Below are 19,295 nucleotides of genomic sequence, written 5' to 3'. Positions count from 1 at the left end.
ACTATAGTAGCCGTCAAGGGAGCCGTCCACTAAAATTTGAATAAGTAATCTGGTTAAGAGTAAATTTACACGATTTTTGTTCTTTATCTAATTTTTAGTCAATTTAAAAAGCGCGTTGTAACACCTTGTTATTGCATTATGTGCATTTAAAGAGAACGGGATGGATACATAAATAGAGAGAGAGAGGGGGTGGGGGGGGGGGGGTCAGACAGAGAATGATGACAAAACATGTACATGGATGTACACAAATTCTCAGTGTGATAGCGAATACTGCAGAGTGAAAAGATTATTTATTTTCTAGCTATTGACTAGCAAAGTATATGAAAAATAATATTGCTAGCTAAATATGGACAATTAATATACACATCTAATTTGCAAAAATATAATAAGCAAGACTGTTTCCGTTTAGCATGCAGCATATATGTATTTTTCTAAAGATATAGTATAAGCAGGTAATTTCTAAATGTGGTTGAAATATTTCTTTCTTCATATTGCATGGTCCATGCATGCTTGACACCCATTTCTCTTGTTGATGTTTTTTTTATTGAGCCCCTGTTCCTTAGTATTTTTTTTTATTTTGATCCGAGGTATTATCACTTTATTGTGTACCTTAATCAAAGCTTGAAGCTTGAGCCAATCATTCTCATGCGTTCTAAATTGTTGACATATTTAAAGAAACGGCATAGTGATTTATTTATTCATTTTAAAGCGGCCACAATATTTTAGAAGATATATGATTCTCTAGTTGTAATTCACATTTTACCATTTACTAAAACTTTAGACAGGCTGTTCGACTTTTCTTATTCTTTTCTCAAGTTTTCCACTGAATACAGTTAATACTTCATGGTTGATATGTTTGGTGGTCTCTGGAATATTAAGTTGGCTCCCAGAAACTTTTTTGCACCACTTTCTAGTAAGAACTATAGGCCTACTTGTTGCTATTCTTTTCACCTATAGATAATGTGGGTCGACAGAACTTCACTGCTTAAATAAGAAAAATCATCATTATAATTATCAGGATTTAAGCAAAATACCTTCACAATATTGACACAAATAGCCCTCAAAAGTGACTAGTGTATTCTCTAAATCATTCCTTTTCTACAGCCAGTCAACATTTATTAATATGGTCATGTGATCGATCCCAGGCAGTCATTTGATTAGTATCTTATAGAGAATAAAATAAATGCCAATTTTTTTTATTGAGTTAAGGTATCAGTCTGGTTTTGTACATCTTGTTGTAATACGGCATAGACAATTCTGCTATCTCCCTGACGTCGTTGGGCAGATCATCAAAAGATGGAACTGGAGGTGGAGCCAGAAAGTGAGAAGTATGGAATGCGTTGTGGCAGAAGATCCGGATGAACTCGAATTCCTTGACTGGCATGAAGGCACACTTCCAGTTATCCGTGATATCCGGGTTAGCATCCCATGAAAGAAGACTATCGTTGTACTGTATTCCAACTGCCTTGCAGTACTTGGAAAGCACCGCAGCCGGATCAGCAAGTAAATCGTCACTCTCCACAACAACAGGGTCCGGATCAAGGTTGTCTAGGACGTAGACCCACAGATCGTGAAGCTCTTTGTAGAGCAAACCAGAGATCTTATATTTCTCGGGCACATCGTATCTGATGTCGAAATCTTCCAAACTTTTAGTGAGCTTCTTCCCGGTTCCGTCGCCTACATCTCTCAGAATGGAGTGGATGACCTTCTTCCAGGAGCTGAAGACCTTGGCTGGGTGACGCAGAAAGAAGGAGTGCTTGTAGTTGCTGGATTTATCTGGAAGGAACCGGTAGTGCTTACTATCCATGGACTGCGACACGCCCTTATAAAAGATGGCCTTTTTGTTTGGATCCGGGTTATCGAGCATTGATTTGATCACTGGGTACCTACAAAATGAACACACAAAAAATGCAACTCATGTAAATGGCAGATAATGATTGTATTTTTGTTTAGGATTTAAAGACCTTTCTGAACGTCCTTAAAAACAAAGTTCATGATGAGATCGTGTGAATATATAGGAATCTGAGAATTAGCGATGATAAATCAATAGACAAAAGTATAAAGGTAATATAGCTAGAGTCTTCTCTGAGTAACTAAAACGAGTTATCATGCACGCATCGCATGAAAGTAAAAACATTAATCTAAAGAAAGGATATACCACAGAGTCACTTGGCAGTATCCAAACAAACAAAAACACGCGTCTGAAATGTTCCATATGTATTGATAATTATTTTGCAATATATCAAAGAAAATTATGTTGGAATAAAGTTCCAGTTTCTTAAAGGGGTACTCCGGGCTGAACGTATTTATATCTAAATAAAATTAGAACGAATCCCACAGAGCGAAATTAATGCAGAAAATTTCATTAAGATCTGATAACAAATAACGAAGTTATTGAGCTTAGCAATATTTTGTGAAAACATTTATACGCACGTCATTGTGAATATTCATCAGGTGAGCTGATGATGTCACATCCCCACTTTCCTTTTCATTATCGATACTAGTATCTCTCTTATAATGAAATAAGTTCCACAATGAAGGTCTAATGCACTAAATGTCAATTCATTTTTTTAGTTCTTGGAGGAAAAACATTGAACATAATTTCATATAATAAAATACAAAAGAAACAAGTGGGATATGACATCATCAATTTGCTCATTGAACATTCATGAAGACATGCCTATATACCAGAATAATTCAGAACTTTAATTTGAAGTTTTGAATTAATCTGGTGAAATGTCATAACTTTTTTATTCGTTGTCCGAATTCGATAGAATTTTCAGTGTTCAGTTTTCCCTTTTTTCATCTGTTCAAATCATATTACCTTTAACCTGGAGTACCCCTTCAAACTAATGCTTGATTCATCACTACTTTTCACGGACCGCATAACGAATCTATCGCAGTAACAAAATACATCATGCAGTGGTCAACAAAACGGATCATTTAGTAGGCCTACATGGTCCGACAGCTCGCCGTCAACGTCTCCATTTAAAGGGAGAGTTGATCCTGACGACAATTTTGTTGTTAAAGTACCAGAAAAATAATAAAAATATTGATGAAATTTTTAGGAAATCCATCAAAGATTAAGCAAGCCATTATATTTTTTTGCTTTCATTTTTCTCTATTTGATGCAGGAGAAGGTGTGACCTGTATACGATACTCAAAGTAATATTTTGAACTTGTTTGAGAAAATGATATTTCATTAATTTTTTAAACATAAAATTATGATAAAGCTACTCGTGTTATTATGACGTCACAAATACAAAAAAAAGAGATTTTGATAGCTCTTTAATTCTTCGATGGGTTTGCTCACCACTATTTTTCTATCATTCCTTTCTTACTATTTTTCAATAAACTTTTCGTTTGGGTGAAATTCCCCTTTAGGTAAAAACGAACCAATAGCCCCATCTCGAGTCCTGAACTATTCATACCAGGCCAGTTTCCTGACCCATAATGCTAGTGTAGTATAGTAATATAGACCCACTTGAATGATAACACGCTAATTAAACTATTCAATACATACCACAAAAATTATTTTTCCATGCAGGTAGCAAAACAATTACGTTTCTTATCAAAACATTTTAGTTTCTCTATACAAATACAATTATTATTGGTCAATTTACTCTCTGAAATATTCGTAAATGTCTGAAATGGTCCGGGCTGAAAATATTTATATCTAAATAAATATGGTAAAATTCACACAGCAAAATGTTGAAAATTTCATCAAAATCTGATGACAAATAATAAAGTTATTGAATTGTAAAGTTTATCAATATTATTGTTTACACAGCTTTATGCACATCGTCATGAATATTCATTTGGTACGCTGATGATATCACATCCCCACTTTCCTTTTTTTATGTTATTACATGAAATTACTATGCGTAAATGATGTGTCTCCATCAGGATGAAATAAGTTGCGACAATAAAAATAACTCACTTAATCAGTTGTCAATCCAATTGTTTAGTTCTTGGTAGAAAAAAATTGAATAAACCTAATTTCATATAAAAAATAAAATACAAATGAACAAAAGGGGATATGACATCATCAGCCCGCCTAATGAATATTCATAAAGACATGCCTAGAGCTGTTTCACCGGAATAATGAAAATATTTCGTTATTTTGTCATCTGATTTTGATTAAATTTTCAGCATTTTGCTTTGTGAATTTTACACTTTTTATTGAGATATAACACATGCAGTCGATGAGAGACCACACACAGGTCCCCTTTTAATAATAGCACATATCAGAACTAGCTACAAAGATTATACATCCTGATTTTTAATTTTTTTAGACCATTGTGGCTATAAGAATGACTTTAATATCATATACCCCCAAAAAACACATAATATAAAAAATAAAGAAAAATAATTATGTAATGGGATAAGGATCGAGTCCAAGGCGACCAGTAGAGTTTCATCTGAAAAAAAAATCTGTGACGAAGGACGGTCCTGCATGCAAATTAGGTCCATAGTTTGCTGTGCAATATACGTATATGACTTACGTCTATACTGAAGGTCCCTCTCCTTCAGATTGAAAGAGTCTAATCAGGGTCAGTGCCTGCAGACCTAGGGTAGTCTACAAATGTAGACCCACATCTGCAGTGTGTGTACCTCAGCTGATTCAACGAGTCTGCATAGCAGACTAGGTCTACTGAGGCTGCAGAAGTGGGTCTACAACTTCTTTGAGCCACATCCACGAAACGTGGATGTGAGGCGGAGCTTGCTGAAACCCTCCGTTGCCAGTAGATACCATGATTGACAGCAGATTTGTGGAAGTAGGGGCAAGAGAGGGATTAGGATCCAGCTGTTATGACCATTTCTTATCTTGTGGAATGTATACAAGTAGGGCCATTCTCTTTCACATTCTGGGCTTGCTACATGTATATAGGTCCATGGTTATACCATAGAGCTATTAATAGCTCTATGGTTATACATAACATACATGGGTAGATACATATGTGTTATACTTTGAAATATCAAGGAGTGAGATGATATCTCCTTGGAAATATCTGCTATAACACTCCATGCAGAGAGGAACGTGTATACAGAATATGAATATGTAGAAGATCACCACCGTCATGTAATTGGGCCTAATAAGTGACATAAAAATAAACATTGCCCTTTCTTTCTTTTCCTTTCTTTCTTCTTTTTCGTTTTCCTTTTTTTCCCTTTGATTCTTCTTGATTTTTTCTTTTCCTCTTTCTTTCTTCTCTTCTGTTTTCTTTCTTTTTTTCTCTTCTTCTTTTCCTGTGACCCCCTTACTTTCTTTTTCTTTCTTTCTTTCTTTCTTTCTTTCTAAAACTTTTCAATTTTTTTCTCTTTCTCTCTCTTTTACTCTTTCATTCTTTCCTTTCCTTCTTTCTTATTTTTATTTTCGTTTTATCTTTCACTTGCTCTCTCATTCTTCTTCCCTTCCTTAAATATCCTGTTTTTAAATGATGTATCTTTATAATTTCTACATTATAATGGAACCGATTGATTAATGTACAGAACCGTTTTCTATACTGGACCTACCAATAAAAAATGCTAGCGCAGAGCGCTAGCTCATATGCCTACTTTTTCAAAATCAAACACCTCAGAAGGGATATTGTGAAACTTTAATGTAATACACAAAGACAATATGTACAGTACTTGACAAATTACATAATGCGAACGCACAGCGAAAGCTGAAAATGTTGATATTCACACCATAAAACGGACATTTTACAAAGCACTTATGAAAAAAAATCATTTGTACAACAATTAATGAAAGCTCGATGTCCGAACTGAAATAAGATATGTATCTCATCGAACAGGCAATGTCAGCGCGAAGCGGGAGCGAAAATTTTACATATTTTTGTTATTTTCCCGGAGTTCCCCTGACCTTATCTTATTCTCTTGTCTTTCTTCTCTTTTTTATCTTCTTCCTCTCTTCTCCCTTCTTTTTCTTTTTTATTTCCGCCTTTTTCCTTCTTTTAGTTCTGCCAATATAAGGGGGCGGACACTTCGGGCCCACCCTGGATCCGCCTATGAAATGATATAAATAGCATACACTACAGCCAATATAACCGGTAAGCACATATTTAACAAACAACAAAAATCTGACCTACTTTCCACAATTCAAATCCAACAAATTAATATTTGGAAACGAAATAATTATCCTTCAAACCAATGGGGCACATACATGTAAGCAATTTGCACTAGTAAACAGGTAATTAAAAAACATCAAGGCATATACATGTAGCTCCCGGGCATAACTATATGCAACTTTCACATCTTTGGCATCGACATTGCATGTGTTGACAAAGCTAATTGTTTTCATATTCAGTTCATTCAGCAGGATTGGCTGATTTAAATCACTATGATGATTATTTTTTCAAATCATTGCTTTAAAGGTCATATCCACCCCAGAAAAAAGTTTAATTGAATAAAAATAGAGAAAATCAAAGAATAACGCTGGAAACTACATCAAAATTGACTGTAAAATAGGATAGTAATAAAACATCTTAAAGTTTCGCTTATTTTTCACAAACCGGTGGGTGTTTAATACGATTGGTGATCCTTTCTTGTGGTAAATAGTATATATATTGGCGATGATTTATCGCGTAAGAGAGGATCATTAGTCGTTCTTAAAGGTCAAGTCCACCTCAGAAAAATGTTGATTTGAATCAACAGAGAAAAATCAGACAAGCACAATGCTAAAGATTTCATCAAAATCGGATGTAAAATAAGAAAGTTATTACATTTCAAAGTTTCGCTTATTTTTAACAAAATAGTTACATGAACGAGCCAGTGTTACATCCAAATGAGAGAGTCGATGATGTCACTCACTTACTATTTCTTTTGTTTTTTATTGTTTGAATTATACAATATTTCAATTTTTACGAATTTGATGATTGGGACCTCCTTGCCTGAAGCACAAAATGTTAGAATAATGGAATTCCATGTGTTCAGGGAGGAATGAAACTTCATTTCACATGACAATGACGAGAAAATCAAAATATTTCATATTTCAAACAATAAAAAAAAAGAAATAGTGAGTGAGTGACATCATCGAATCTCTCATTTGGATGTTACTGGCTCTTTCATATAACTGTTTTGTTAAAAATAAGCGAAACTTTGAAATGTCATAATTTTCTTGTTTTATATCCGATTTTGATGAAATTTTTAGTGTTATGATTGTTGAATTTTTCTCTTTGTATTCAAATCAAGTTTTTGTTGGGGTGGATATGTCCTTTAAAATCGCCCTTAACTTATTAACAGCTTTATGAAAAGGCCCTTAGTTATATGGACAATTCAGTGATATGGAAATCATAGAGTCGATGATGTCACTCACTCACTATTTCTTTTGTATTTGTACTGTTTGAATAATACAACATTTAAATTTTTAAGAATGTAAAAAATAGTTTATCATTTTATTCTTTTATATGTCTTATTCAAATAAATAGGCCGACACAGTAGTATAAGGGAACCCGTTTTCTTATTTTTTGCAAAACTTCTAACAACTGCCAAATACTGCAGGTATTCAAGTTTTATTGTGAAAGAAATCATTTAAATCAACTTGCAAGTTTGTCAAAAATTTGCCAGCAAATGCTTTGAAATAGTCCAATAGTTCCAACTATGGCTCAAAGAAGAACTTAAAGGAATTGTCCAGGCTGGAGAAATTTATATCTCACTGACTGATAGAGTAAAATTCAAAATGCTGAAAATGTGATCAAAATCGCATAACAAAGAACAAAGTTATTGAATTTTAAAGATTTCTTTTCCATCTTTCCGGTGAAACTAGGCATGTCTTCATGAATATCCATTAGTTGGGCTGATGGTGGCATATCTCCACTTGTTCTTTTTATCATAATTATATGATATTAGGTTTATTAAGAAAAGAATTTACCAAGAACTAAAAAAATTGATTTGAGAACTAATTAAGTACATTAGTTATTTATTGCCGCAACTTATTTCATCATAATGGAGACACATTATTTACACATGTATGAAAAAATGAAATAATTATGATTTCGTGTTATAAGAAAAAGGAAAGATGGGATGTGACATCATTAACCCACCAAATGAATATTCATGACGATGTAAATATAACTGTTTTCACAAAATACTGATAAAGTTTAAAATACAATAACCTCGTTATTTGTCATCAAATTTTTGTGAAATTTTCATCATTTTACTCTATTTATCTAGACGTGAATATTTTCAGCCTGGTCCATTTCTTTAAGTTTGAATGCAGTCGGTCAAAGTTTTGCAAGCCAATGCTTTGAAACAGTTGTTCCAATTTGGCTCAAAGAACAACTTGGGGTTGAAACAAACAAAAGATAAGTGCAGTTTTCTTTAACATTATGATCTTCAATCATGGGCTTGATAATAAGATTTAAAAAATGTTTCTCTTTGGAGAATTTGAATCTCTGAGTCATGGAATTCTTCCAAATAAACTGATTCTCATTAAATGTTCAGAGTTTTAAAATGAACACCAACTTTGCAGCATTAGCTGTACCAAGACAGTTCCTTTGAACCAATCAGTAGAAGCTCTCGACATTCACTTTAGACACAGCAGAAAATGTCAGCCTATTCATGGCTTTAATAATATTTTCTGTAAATTATATTTTGACTGGATTTGATTATGAAATATAGTTAAGAATATTCTTAGTGGTGAAATGTATGATCTTAAAATTGATGTCAGTGTAAAGGGTTAAATTTTGGGTGTTTGCGCTTTGTTTTAAAAAAAATCTGTTAGAAAAAATCATATTAAAATTAAAAAAATCTTATTTAAATCAAATAAATCCGATTTAAGTTTATATAAAAAAATGCCAACATTGTCATTCAGCATACTTATTGGTTTGAATTGAAAGTACCAGATTTGTCACATACATAACTGTACGTCTTTACCACTGGTATTATGGCTGGCATAAAAGCACTTTCAATACAAAGGTGAACGAATGTTGCTGGGCATGACAACTTAAATGATGCTGATTAAGGCTAATTAATATCAAACCGAGCTGTAAACATAACAGTAAAACAGGTTGAATACAGTAGCATGCATGGAGAAGTGAATATACATACAAGGTCCCAGGTCCAATCAACAAACTGTGGTTAGAAGTTAATTCCAAACAGGAACAAAATAATAATAAATAAATAATAACAAAATAATAAAAGCTATCCTGTTTGATTTAAAGTATGATAGTTTACAAACTACAATCTTGAAATTTAAGATTTTCATTTTGTAAACTATCTATTATTCAAGTTCTGAACTCTATGGTGTTTTTGAGTTGGATAATATTTCGAGTTTAAGTACCATTATGATACATGTTTTAAGGAATACTGGTTTAATTTACTAACTTAAGCGTAGTTTGCTTCATAAAAATCTGATAACTTTATACCATTCCATGATTCGCTCTTATTTAAAATATTGCAATACCAATGTAACCTCATATGAATTTGGACTCAATATTCAAAATTCAAAAGAAACTTAAGAATAATTACCAATTTCCATTACCTAGCACCATCCGCGCATTTATTTAAAGGACAAGTCCACCTCAAGAAAAACTTGATTTGAACAAAATGAGAAAATTTCAACAAGCATAACACTGAAAATTTCATCAAACTTGGATGTAAAATAAGAAAGTTATGGCATTTTAAAGTTTCGCTTCATTTCACAAAACAGTTATATGCACATCTCTACGGTCGGTATGAAAATGAGGAACTGATGACATCACTCACTATTTCTTTTGTATTTTATTATATGAAATACGAAATATTTTCATTTTCTTGTCATTTTCATGTGAAATGAAGTTTCATTCCTCCCTGAACACGTAGAATTCCATTATTTTAACATTTTGTGCTTCAGGCAAGGATGTCATAATCGTCAAATTCGTAAAAATTGAAATATTCTATAATTCAAACAATAAAAAACAAAAGAAATAGCGAATGAGTGACATCATTGACTCTCTCATTTGGATGTAACTGGCTCGTTCATATAACTATTTTGTTAAAAATAAGCGAAACTTTGAAATGTCATAACTTTCTTATTTTACATCCGATTTTGATCATAATTTTCAACATTGTGCTTGTCTGATTTTTCTCCATTGATCCAAATCAACATTTTTCTGAGGTGGACTTGACCTTTAAAGGACAAGTCCACCCGAACAAAAAGGTTGATTTGAATAAAAAGAGAAAAATCCAACAAGCATAACACTGAAAATTTCATCAAAATCGGATGTAAAATAAGAGAGTCTTGACATTTCAAAGTTTCGCTTAATTTAAATTATGTGCACATCCTAGCTGGTATGCAAATGAAGAGACTATGACGTCATCCACTCACTATTTATTTTAGCGAATGAGTGACATCATTGACTCTCTCATTTGGATGTAACTGGCTCGTTCATATAACTATTTTGTTAGAAATAAGCGAAACTTTGAAATGTCATAACTTTCTTATTTTACATTCGTTTTTGATGAAATTTTTTGCACTATATGCTAGTTTGATTTTTCAGTATTTATTCAAGTCAGCATTTTCCCATTTTCCTGGGGTGGTCTTGAACTTTATAAGAAACTGTCCTTATGATATTAATAAGATAGAACTCACAATATTTATGTATACGTACAAGCAGAGGTTGCTACCCATGTAGAGTTTTCAGATCTTTTTTTCAATACAGTAATCAAGTTCATAACCATAATGCCCGTTCTTCCAATAAATTTCATTTATGGTCTATCAGGTCTAGTCACGAAGCTGGGTTATGTAGGTCCCAAACAATGGAATGAGATTCCCCAAATAATAACTAATTCACAATTTTTATCTCCCTTTAGAAAACAGTATACAAATTTTCTAGGAAATGATTATTAATTCTCGCAGTTGATATCGATGCATACTTGTACTGTATAGACCCCTCAACTCGTGTTCTTTGTAATGTGTTGTTGTTTTTTCCTCCCTTTTCCTGCACTAATTATTATAATGATATGACATTTTGTTTTGCATTAATGTTGTGTTTTTTACTATGTTCTGGTGATCCAGCCTCACAGGTTTCTTATTACCTTCATTGGAAGCCACGGAATTTATTTTTATTATCTAATCGCATTATTTGATGTTTCCTTGTATTTTTATACTATTTGTGAAATAAAGATTGAATTGAATTGAATGAGTTAGATATGATGAAAAGTGTTTGATAATGATAATACCATAATAGAGCTATCCACTACCATGCATACACAATATGTATTGGTTTGGGCAATGGAGCCATACATGCAGCTGCTCAGTGGAATGTCATATGTAAACACTTTCTGATGGCCTGAGCCAGGGTATTATATAATAACCCTGCTCGTGGCTCTGTGGTTAAAGTAGGGGATTATCTATACTCCTCAGGGGTCCTAAAATTTGGTTGATAGACAGATGAAGTTATCCAATGAAAGCTCTCTGAAATTTTGGGTGGGTGGGACTTATTTTGACCGTGGGAACAAGATTTCCAAAGAAGAAGCAGACTCTGAAATGGCTCGCTTCGCTCACCCTTTCAGGCAGGTTTGCTTCGCAAACCAGTAGCAGATCCCACCTCACGAGCCATTCAGAGTCTGCATAGCAGACTAGACCCAGGGTGCGTTTATTCGACACTTTTTTACCCTAGAATCATGATTAGAATCATGATTCAAATCACGATTCTGCAGAATCACGATTGCGTTTGGGGTGCGTTTATTCGACACTTTTTTACCCTAGAATCATGATTAGAATCATGATTCAAATCACGATTCTGCAGAATCACGATTGCGTTTAGTCGAAAGTGGAAATAAACGTCTTTCAAATCACAAACATGAAACACGGAAAAAGGGGCGTTTGGAAAGACGTTTCTGTAGAATCACGAACGAAAAGGGTCGTATAAACGATATCGTGATTTGAATCATGATTCTATGACGTCATTGTGTCGTGCTTCTTCCGGGTTCGACTCAAAGGCGCGCGCTGTGTTTCGTGCAGGTTGATTTTCGTGTAGCAGATTGCCAGTGTACTAGTACCGGTATATGCCAATTGTCATGTGCATTTAGGAATTATCATTCTGTGTATTGTACCCCGGGGTTGTACTGTAGCGTCATTTGTATATTTCACTCAGGGTGACCAGATTTCACAAAATGAAATACGGGACAATTGACAAACGAAGATCAACAAAGAAGCCCACACAAAGTGTGGGCTTCTGAGAATCCATATAGTATAATAATAAGACTTTTGAAAAAATATAAAGAATTAGAAGGGAAGGTGAACGAAAGAATGAAGGAGAGAAAGAAAAGAGATGATTGGGAAGGAAAGAAAATAAAGGAAAACAGAAAAAATAACAGAAAGTTAGAATAAAACGATGAAAGAAATAATAAGAGATAAAAAAGGTTTCCGTCATTCTTTGAAATGAATATAGAAAGAAAGAAAGGAAGGAAGGGAAGATTAATAAATGTCTCGCAAAATAAAGGAGACAATTAAAGGGGGAAAGGTGAGAAAAAGAAGGAGGAAAGAAAGAATGAATGAAGGAAATAAACATGTTTCCTTCATTCTTTGAAAGAAAGAAACAAAAGAAAGAAAATAAAAATAAGGGAAAAGAATAAGAAGGGAAAAATGAAGAAAGGAATAAAGAATGGAAGGGAAGAATGAAGGGGAAGAGAACGAAAAAATAGAAAATAATGGAAGCAGAGAAAGAACGAAAAGAAACAGGAGACGAAGAGAGAAGGAAGCCAAGGTAATTATAAGGAAAGAAAGAATGAAGGAAATAAAAAAGTACATTGGATAAAGAAGGAAAGAAAGAAAAATGAACAGAGAGAGAGAGAGAGAGAGAAAAGAAAATGTCGAGGAAAGAAAGATAGGAAATAAAGATAGATGGAACAAAAAAGGGCAAGCAGAAAGGATAGGGTATATATAAAATAAAGAAAAGGGAAAAGTTCAAACTTCAAGTAAACAAAAAATCCAATCATCTAATAAAAATCATAACTTTATTTGGTGTTTTTTTAAATGTATTTTTTAAATTTTAAACATAAAATGTTTTAGAAATGAATAAAATTTCAAAGTGAAACATAGTGTCAAACTTAAAAATTAGATGAAACATCGCGGCATCGTGCACACCAAGACTCAAAACGAAAGCTGAAACAACTAGATCTATGAAAAGCCAATAACATTTTCCTCCGATTACATCTCCAAATCATTAAACTGAGAATCCATAGTATAATTATAAGAATTTCCCGCCAATTTTGTGATTATTTTGGTGGAAAAACTGTTTATCATGTGAGGTGTTTGCACCATTGAGAATTTGCTTCGATCCTCCATGCCTAGCTAGTAGCCTGCCACACACAGGCAGGAGGCCAGTTCGTTTGCAATGTATTAGCAAGAAATCATCGCAGAACTTGCAAAAGTTTACAGTTATCGATTTAATTGTTGTCCCTGCTTCGTCAGCTGTTGGTTATTTAATGAAAATTCGTCACTTTTCAATGTATTAGCTACATTTTGTTCAATATTCTGAAATACGGGACAATCCCGGGAAATACGGGACGTCTGGTCACCCTGATTTCACTGTTTTCATCAATCATGTCTTCAAGTTCCAAAGGCACAAATTGGACTGACGACGAACTCAGGGCTCTGCTTGTGCTTTGGGCTCAGCCTGAAGCACAAGCATCCCTTACCGGGATTCACAGAAATATAAGACGATCTACGAGTCCCTTTCAGCGGCGCTTGCAAGGGAGGGATTTCAACGGAGATGTGGCACCGCCTGTCGAGACAAAATTAACAGAATTCGTGCCCAGTACTACGGCTACCGAACACCATTTTTGATGAACCGACAAGATTGAATACAAGTAAACAAAAACAATACGAGGTACAATACACGGAATTCTGGAAGTAAAAGATTTATTTTTCGGAAGCCGAGTTGCACTTGCACAAACGATCGCGCGTTAGCTCCGGTGGCAGCAAAAATCTAGCAGCCGACGTGAAGTTAGAAACACGCGCGAAAATGTTGACCTATACTTCCTGGGTCAAACTGCGCACTGTGATGCGCACTGGATCGGCCCGAATTCAGGGAGAAACAGCGTTAGAAAGATGGTCGTATAAACGCTGATTCTGTCGGATCGTGATTCATGTTGCTGTTTTGAATCATGATTCAAATTGTGATTCAAATCATGATTCTGGGTCGAGGTCGCATAAACGCAGCCTTAGTCGAAAGTGGAAATAAACGTCTTTCAAATCACAAACATGAAACACGGAAAAAGGGGCGTTTGGAAAGACGTTTCTGTAGAATCACGAACGAAAAGGGTCGTATAAACGATATCGTGATTTGAATCATGATTCTATGACGTCATTGTGTCGTGCTTCTTCCGGGTTCGACTCAAAGGCGCGCGCTGTGTTTCGTGCAGGTTAATTTTCGTGTAGCAGATTGCCAGTGTACTAGTACCGGTATATGCCAATTGTCATGTGCATTTAGGAATTATCATTCTGTGTATTGTACCCCGGGGTTGTACTGTAGCGTCATTTGTATATTTCACTCAGGGTGACCAGATTTCACAAAATGAAATACGGGACAATTGACAAACGAAGATCAACAAAGAAGCCCACACAAAGTGTGGGCTTCTGAGAATCCATAGGTTATTATAAGACTTTTGAAAAAAATATAAAGAATTAGAAGGGAAGGTGAACGAAAGAATGAAGGAGAGAAAGAAAAGAGATGATTGGGAAGGAAAGAAAATAAAGGAAAACAGAAAAAATAACAGAAAGTTAGAATAAAAGGATGAAAGAAATAATAAAAGAGATAAAAAAAGGTTTCCGTCATTGTTTGAAATGAATATAGAAAGAAAGGAAGGAAGGGAAGATTAATAAATGTCTCGCAAAATAAAGGAGACAATTATTAAAGGGGGGAAAGGTGAGAAAAAGAAGGAGGAAAGAAAGAATGAAGGAAATAAACATGTTTTCTTCATTCTTTGAAAGAAAGAAACAAAAGAAAGAAAATAAAAATAAGGGAAAAGAATAAAAAGGGAAAAATGAAGAAAGGAATAAAGAATGGAAGGGAAGAATGAAGGGGAAGAGAACGAAAAAATAGAAAATAATGGAAGGAGAGAAAGAACGAAAAGAAACAGGAGACGAAGAGAGAAGGAAGCCAAGGTAATTATAAGGAAAGAAAGAATGAAGGAAATAAAAAGTATATTGGATAAAGAAGGAAAGAAAGAAAAATGCACAGAGAGAGAGGGAGAGAGAGAGAGAAAAGAAAATGTCGAGGAAAGAAAGATAGTTCAAACTTCAAGTAAACAAAAAATCCAATCATCTAATGAAAATCATAACTTTATTTGGTGTTTTTTAAAATGTATTTTTAAAATTTTAAACATAAAATGTTTTAGAAATGAATAAAATTTCAAAGTGAAACATATTGTCAAACTTAAAAATTAGATGAAACATCGCGGCATCGTGCACACCAAGACTCAAAACGAAAGCTGAAACAACTAGATCTATGAAAAGTCAATAACATTTTCCTCCGATTACATCTCCAAATCATTAAACTGAGAATCCACAGTATAATTATAAGAATTTCCCGCCGATTTTGTGATTATATTTGGTGGAAAAACTGTTTATCATGTGAGGTGTTTGCACCATTGAGAATTTGCTTCGATCCTCCATGCCTAGCTAGTAGCCTGCCACACACAGGCAGGAGGCCAGTTCGTTTGCAATGTATTAGCAAGAAATCATCGCAGAACTTGCAAAAGTTTACAGTTATCGATTTAATTGTTGTCCCTGCTTCGTCAGCTGTTGGTTATTTAATGAAAATTCGTCACTTTTAAATGTATTAACTACATTTTGTTCAATATTCTGAAATACGGGACAATCCCAGGAAATACGGGACGTCTGGTCACCCTGATTTCACTGTTTTCATCAATCATGTCTTCAAGTTCCAAGGCACAAATTGGACTGACGACGAACTCAGGGCTCTGCTTGTGCTTTGGGCTCAGCCTGAAGCACAAGCATCCCTTACCGGGATTCACAGAAATATAAGACGATCTACGAGTCCCTTTCAGCGGTGCTTGCGAGGGAGGGATTTCAACGGAGATGTGGCACCGCCTGTCGAGACAAAATTAACAGAATTCGTGCCCAGTACTACGGCTACCGAACACCATTTTTGATGAACCGACAAGATTGAATACAAGTAAACAAAAACAATACGAGGTACAATACACGGAATTCTGGAAGTAAAAGATTTATTTTTCGGAAGCCGAGTTGCACTTGCACAAACGATCGCGCGTTAGCTCCGGTGGCAGCAAAAATCTAGCAGCCGACGTGAAGTTAGAAACACGCGCGAAAATGTTGACCTATACTTCCTGGGTCAAACTGCGCACTGTGATGCGCACTGGATCGGCCCGAATTCAGGGAGAAACAGCGTTAGAAAGATGGTCGTATAAACGCTGATTCTGTCGGATCGTGATTCATGTTGCTGTTTTGAATCATGATTCAAATCGTGATTCCAATCATGATTCTGGGTTGAGGTCGCATAAACGCAGCCTAATTGGCCCCTGGTACATCCTTGATCAGGTATACTCTGGAAGTTAACCCCTGGGGATTAACCCTCTATGCTATGTCCCACTGTCCGCGATAGCTTACAGGAAATTGACCTTTTTTAACCCCGGGAGTTGTTAGGTCCCTAATCACGCTATGCAACGATGGAATTGGATATATTTTACAATAACAAACTCACTTGAGCATGTCTAGCTTGACTCGGTTATCGCATTTTTCCTCGCAGATCATCTCGGCCGCCTTAACCCAGTCCGCCTCGTCGATGTTCCCAGCGTCATGATCGACTACCTTGCCTATGGTACCCAGGTCGATCTCGGCCTCGTAAGCAAAATAGTAGGTGTCGAAGAAGACGTCGATGTCGGGAACGAAGCTCAAGCACTTGCAAAATACGGATGATATTGACCTGGGCGTACACCACATCATAACACGGGCCTGCTGTTCTGAAGTTAAACTCGCCATGTTTAGGAGCGTTTTGACATGCAGCGCTCAACAATATATTTTGGATCGATTTATAATGGAATGTCACCGGGTATATATTCCCCGCCGCATACAGTCAAGCACGACCCGCTGTGATCTCACGAAGTGGACTGTTGTGTGCGTGCACGTCGAAACTTCATTACACAATGCATATATCGTTTGTGGATAAAAAGAACAAATATTGAATCTTAGATATGGGTGCTATCACCCAGTCCCTCTATCCTTATGGTGTCTACAATCTCTGTCTTTCGCTCTCCCTCGATCGGCTTCCCTAACCCGGCCGCATCCCCACCTACACTGATCTCAGGCCACTCAGTCTCTGTCTGACACCCGGGAGAGGGGAGGGGGGGGGGGGGGGGTCAAAGCAAGAAAAAGGGCACATTATGTCAAAATGGGGATTTTGGTGCAAACGGATATTTTCACCATGAGATTTCTGATTGACAATTAAGATATTACCGTAGGCTCTTCCACGAGAGAAACTTCAAATTTGAGTAATAATGTTTGTAAATCCCCGCGGGGCCCCGGCCGGTGCATGTAATTATCACTCTTTTTTTTTTTGGGGGGGGGCAATTGGTGCTATATAGGCCTATATCTATATACTGCTGAAAGGGCATCCTTGCGGAGATATTGCGAGTGCAAAGGCTATATAGCTCACTTTTGGACTTCTTTCATCTAAAGAAATTAACCATTCCGAGCATGAAACTATAACGCGAGCGCGAGCAGAAATTTCATGACCAGAACAAGAAAAGGAGCCCGTGAATGACGTATATATATAGTGAAAATTACGATATCTCATCAATGGAATATAATGCGATCTGCTGTGCAAACCATTCACTCGGGGTCTGAATTGCAGCCTACTCATGCCTTGTGTGTATACTGAAGGCCCTCTCTAACAGCAAGTTTTGGATGTGCTAGTCGATCTTCGGAAGACACACTTGCCAGCTAGTTTCAAAGGGGTTTCAATCAGGGTCTGTGCATGCAGACTAGAATGGGGGGGGGGGTATGTGCCCCCTTGCCCTCGGTTCCACTGCCCCTGCTGCCGGCCCTGCTGTTTGACCTGACCCATAGAGTTAAATACGTACTTATATAACTCTATGACCTGACCTCCATTTTCCCAGGTAACAGATATTCTGGCCGTTGGTTAATTTCATTTTTTTTCATGGCTTGGTGCATGGGTCCCATATATGCCCCACATATGGAAACTAATAATGATAGATTGATAGAATAAAATGAATAAAACTGTGAAATAAATAATGAAACAAGTTTAAAAAAATGAAAAATAATAATTTTCATAATAAAACCATATACTGATTCTAACCAATACCTTGGAAATGTATGTATTATTTACTAATATTTGTAATATAAAATTTTTATTCAACATAGATTGTGTTTTTTTTAAGTCGGGCTCATTTCCTCCAGAAAATATGTTTGGACCAAGAATCAGTTTCAAGAACGAGCAGGACCCCCCCCAAAAAAAAAATGAAATAAATAAATACAAAATAAAAAAGGGCGATGTTCTTGTTGTTGTTGAATAATGATGGCGCTCTTCAATCTCTCCATATTATAAGCGCCAGTCGCTTTCGACGTCGTCGGCAAAGGAAAGTCCATTGTGAAGTCAAACCATAGTGATATATTAAAGGACAAATCCACCCCAACAAAACTTGATTTAAATAAAAAGAGAAAAATTCAACAAGCATAACACTGAAAATATTATCAAAATCGGATGTAAAATAAGAAAGTTATGACATTTTAAAGTTTCGCTTCATTTCACAAAACAGTTTATGCACATCTCGGTCGGTATGCAAATGAGGGAACTGATGACATCACTCACTTACTATTTCTTTTGTATTTTATTATATGAAATATGAAATATTTTTTATTTTCACGTCATTTTCATGTGAAATGAAGTTTCATTCCTTCCTGAACACGTGGAATTCCATTATTTTAATATTTTGTGCTTCAGGCAAGGAGGTCCTAATCCCCCTATCAAATTCGTAAAAATTGTAATATTGTATAATTCAAACAATAAAAAACAAAAGAAATAGTGAGTGAGTGACATCATCGACTCTCTCATTTGGATGTAACTGGCTCGTTCATCTAACTATTTTGTTAAAAATAAGCGAAACTTTGAAATGTCATAACTTTCTTATTTTACATCTGATTTTGATGAAACTTTTAGCATTGTGCTTTTCTGATTTTTCTCTATTGATTCAAATCAACATTTTTCTGAGTTGGACTTGACCTTTAATGATAGTGTAGTGTAATGATAGATTAGTCGCCCATGCACCCATATTAGTAGGTCCTACGAAAATTATATATCTTTGCC

General features: G+C 35.4%; 1 protein-coding gene across 1 annotated transcript; it reads right to left on the bottom strand.

The window, feature by feature from the left end:
* Positions 1–811: 811 nt before the first annotated feature.
* On the bottom strand, positions 812–17,268 carry LOC121416953. Its single transcript, XM_041610487.1, has 2 exons — positions 16,674–17,268; positions 812–1,886 (listed from the first exon to the last, which is right to left on the bottom strand). The coding sequence occupies exons 1-2, from the start codon at positions 16,949–16,951 to the stop codon at positions 1,205–1,207; spliced, it is 960 nt and encodes a 319-aa protein (XP_041466421.1). The 5' UTR covers positions 16,952–17,268; the 3' UTR covers positions 812–1,204.
* Between the last annotated feature and the right edge of the window lie 2,027 nt (positions 17,269–19,295).

Source organism: Lytechinus variegatus, chromosome 1 (assembly GCF_018143015.1).
Source record: "Lytechinus variegatus isolate NC3 chromosome 1, Lvar_3.0, whole genome shotgun sequence".
Taxonomy (NCBI): Eukaryota; Metazoa; Echinodermata; class Echinoidea; order Temnopleuroida; family Toxopneustidae; genus Lytechinus; species Lytechinus variegatus.
This window is presented reverse-complemented; position numbering and strand designations above follow the sequence as displayed.

Excerpts from the sequence above, each read along its gene's own strand:
- LOC121416953 (XM_041610487.1), bottom strand. The coding sequence starts at position 16,951 with ATGGCGAGTTTAACTTCAGAACAGCAGGCCCGTGTTATGATGTGGTGT. Across the intron at positions 1,887-16,673 it reads GTCAAGCTAGACATGCTCAA|GTACCCAGTGATCAAATCAA; the intron begins GTGAGTTTGTTA and ends TTCATTTTGTAG.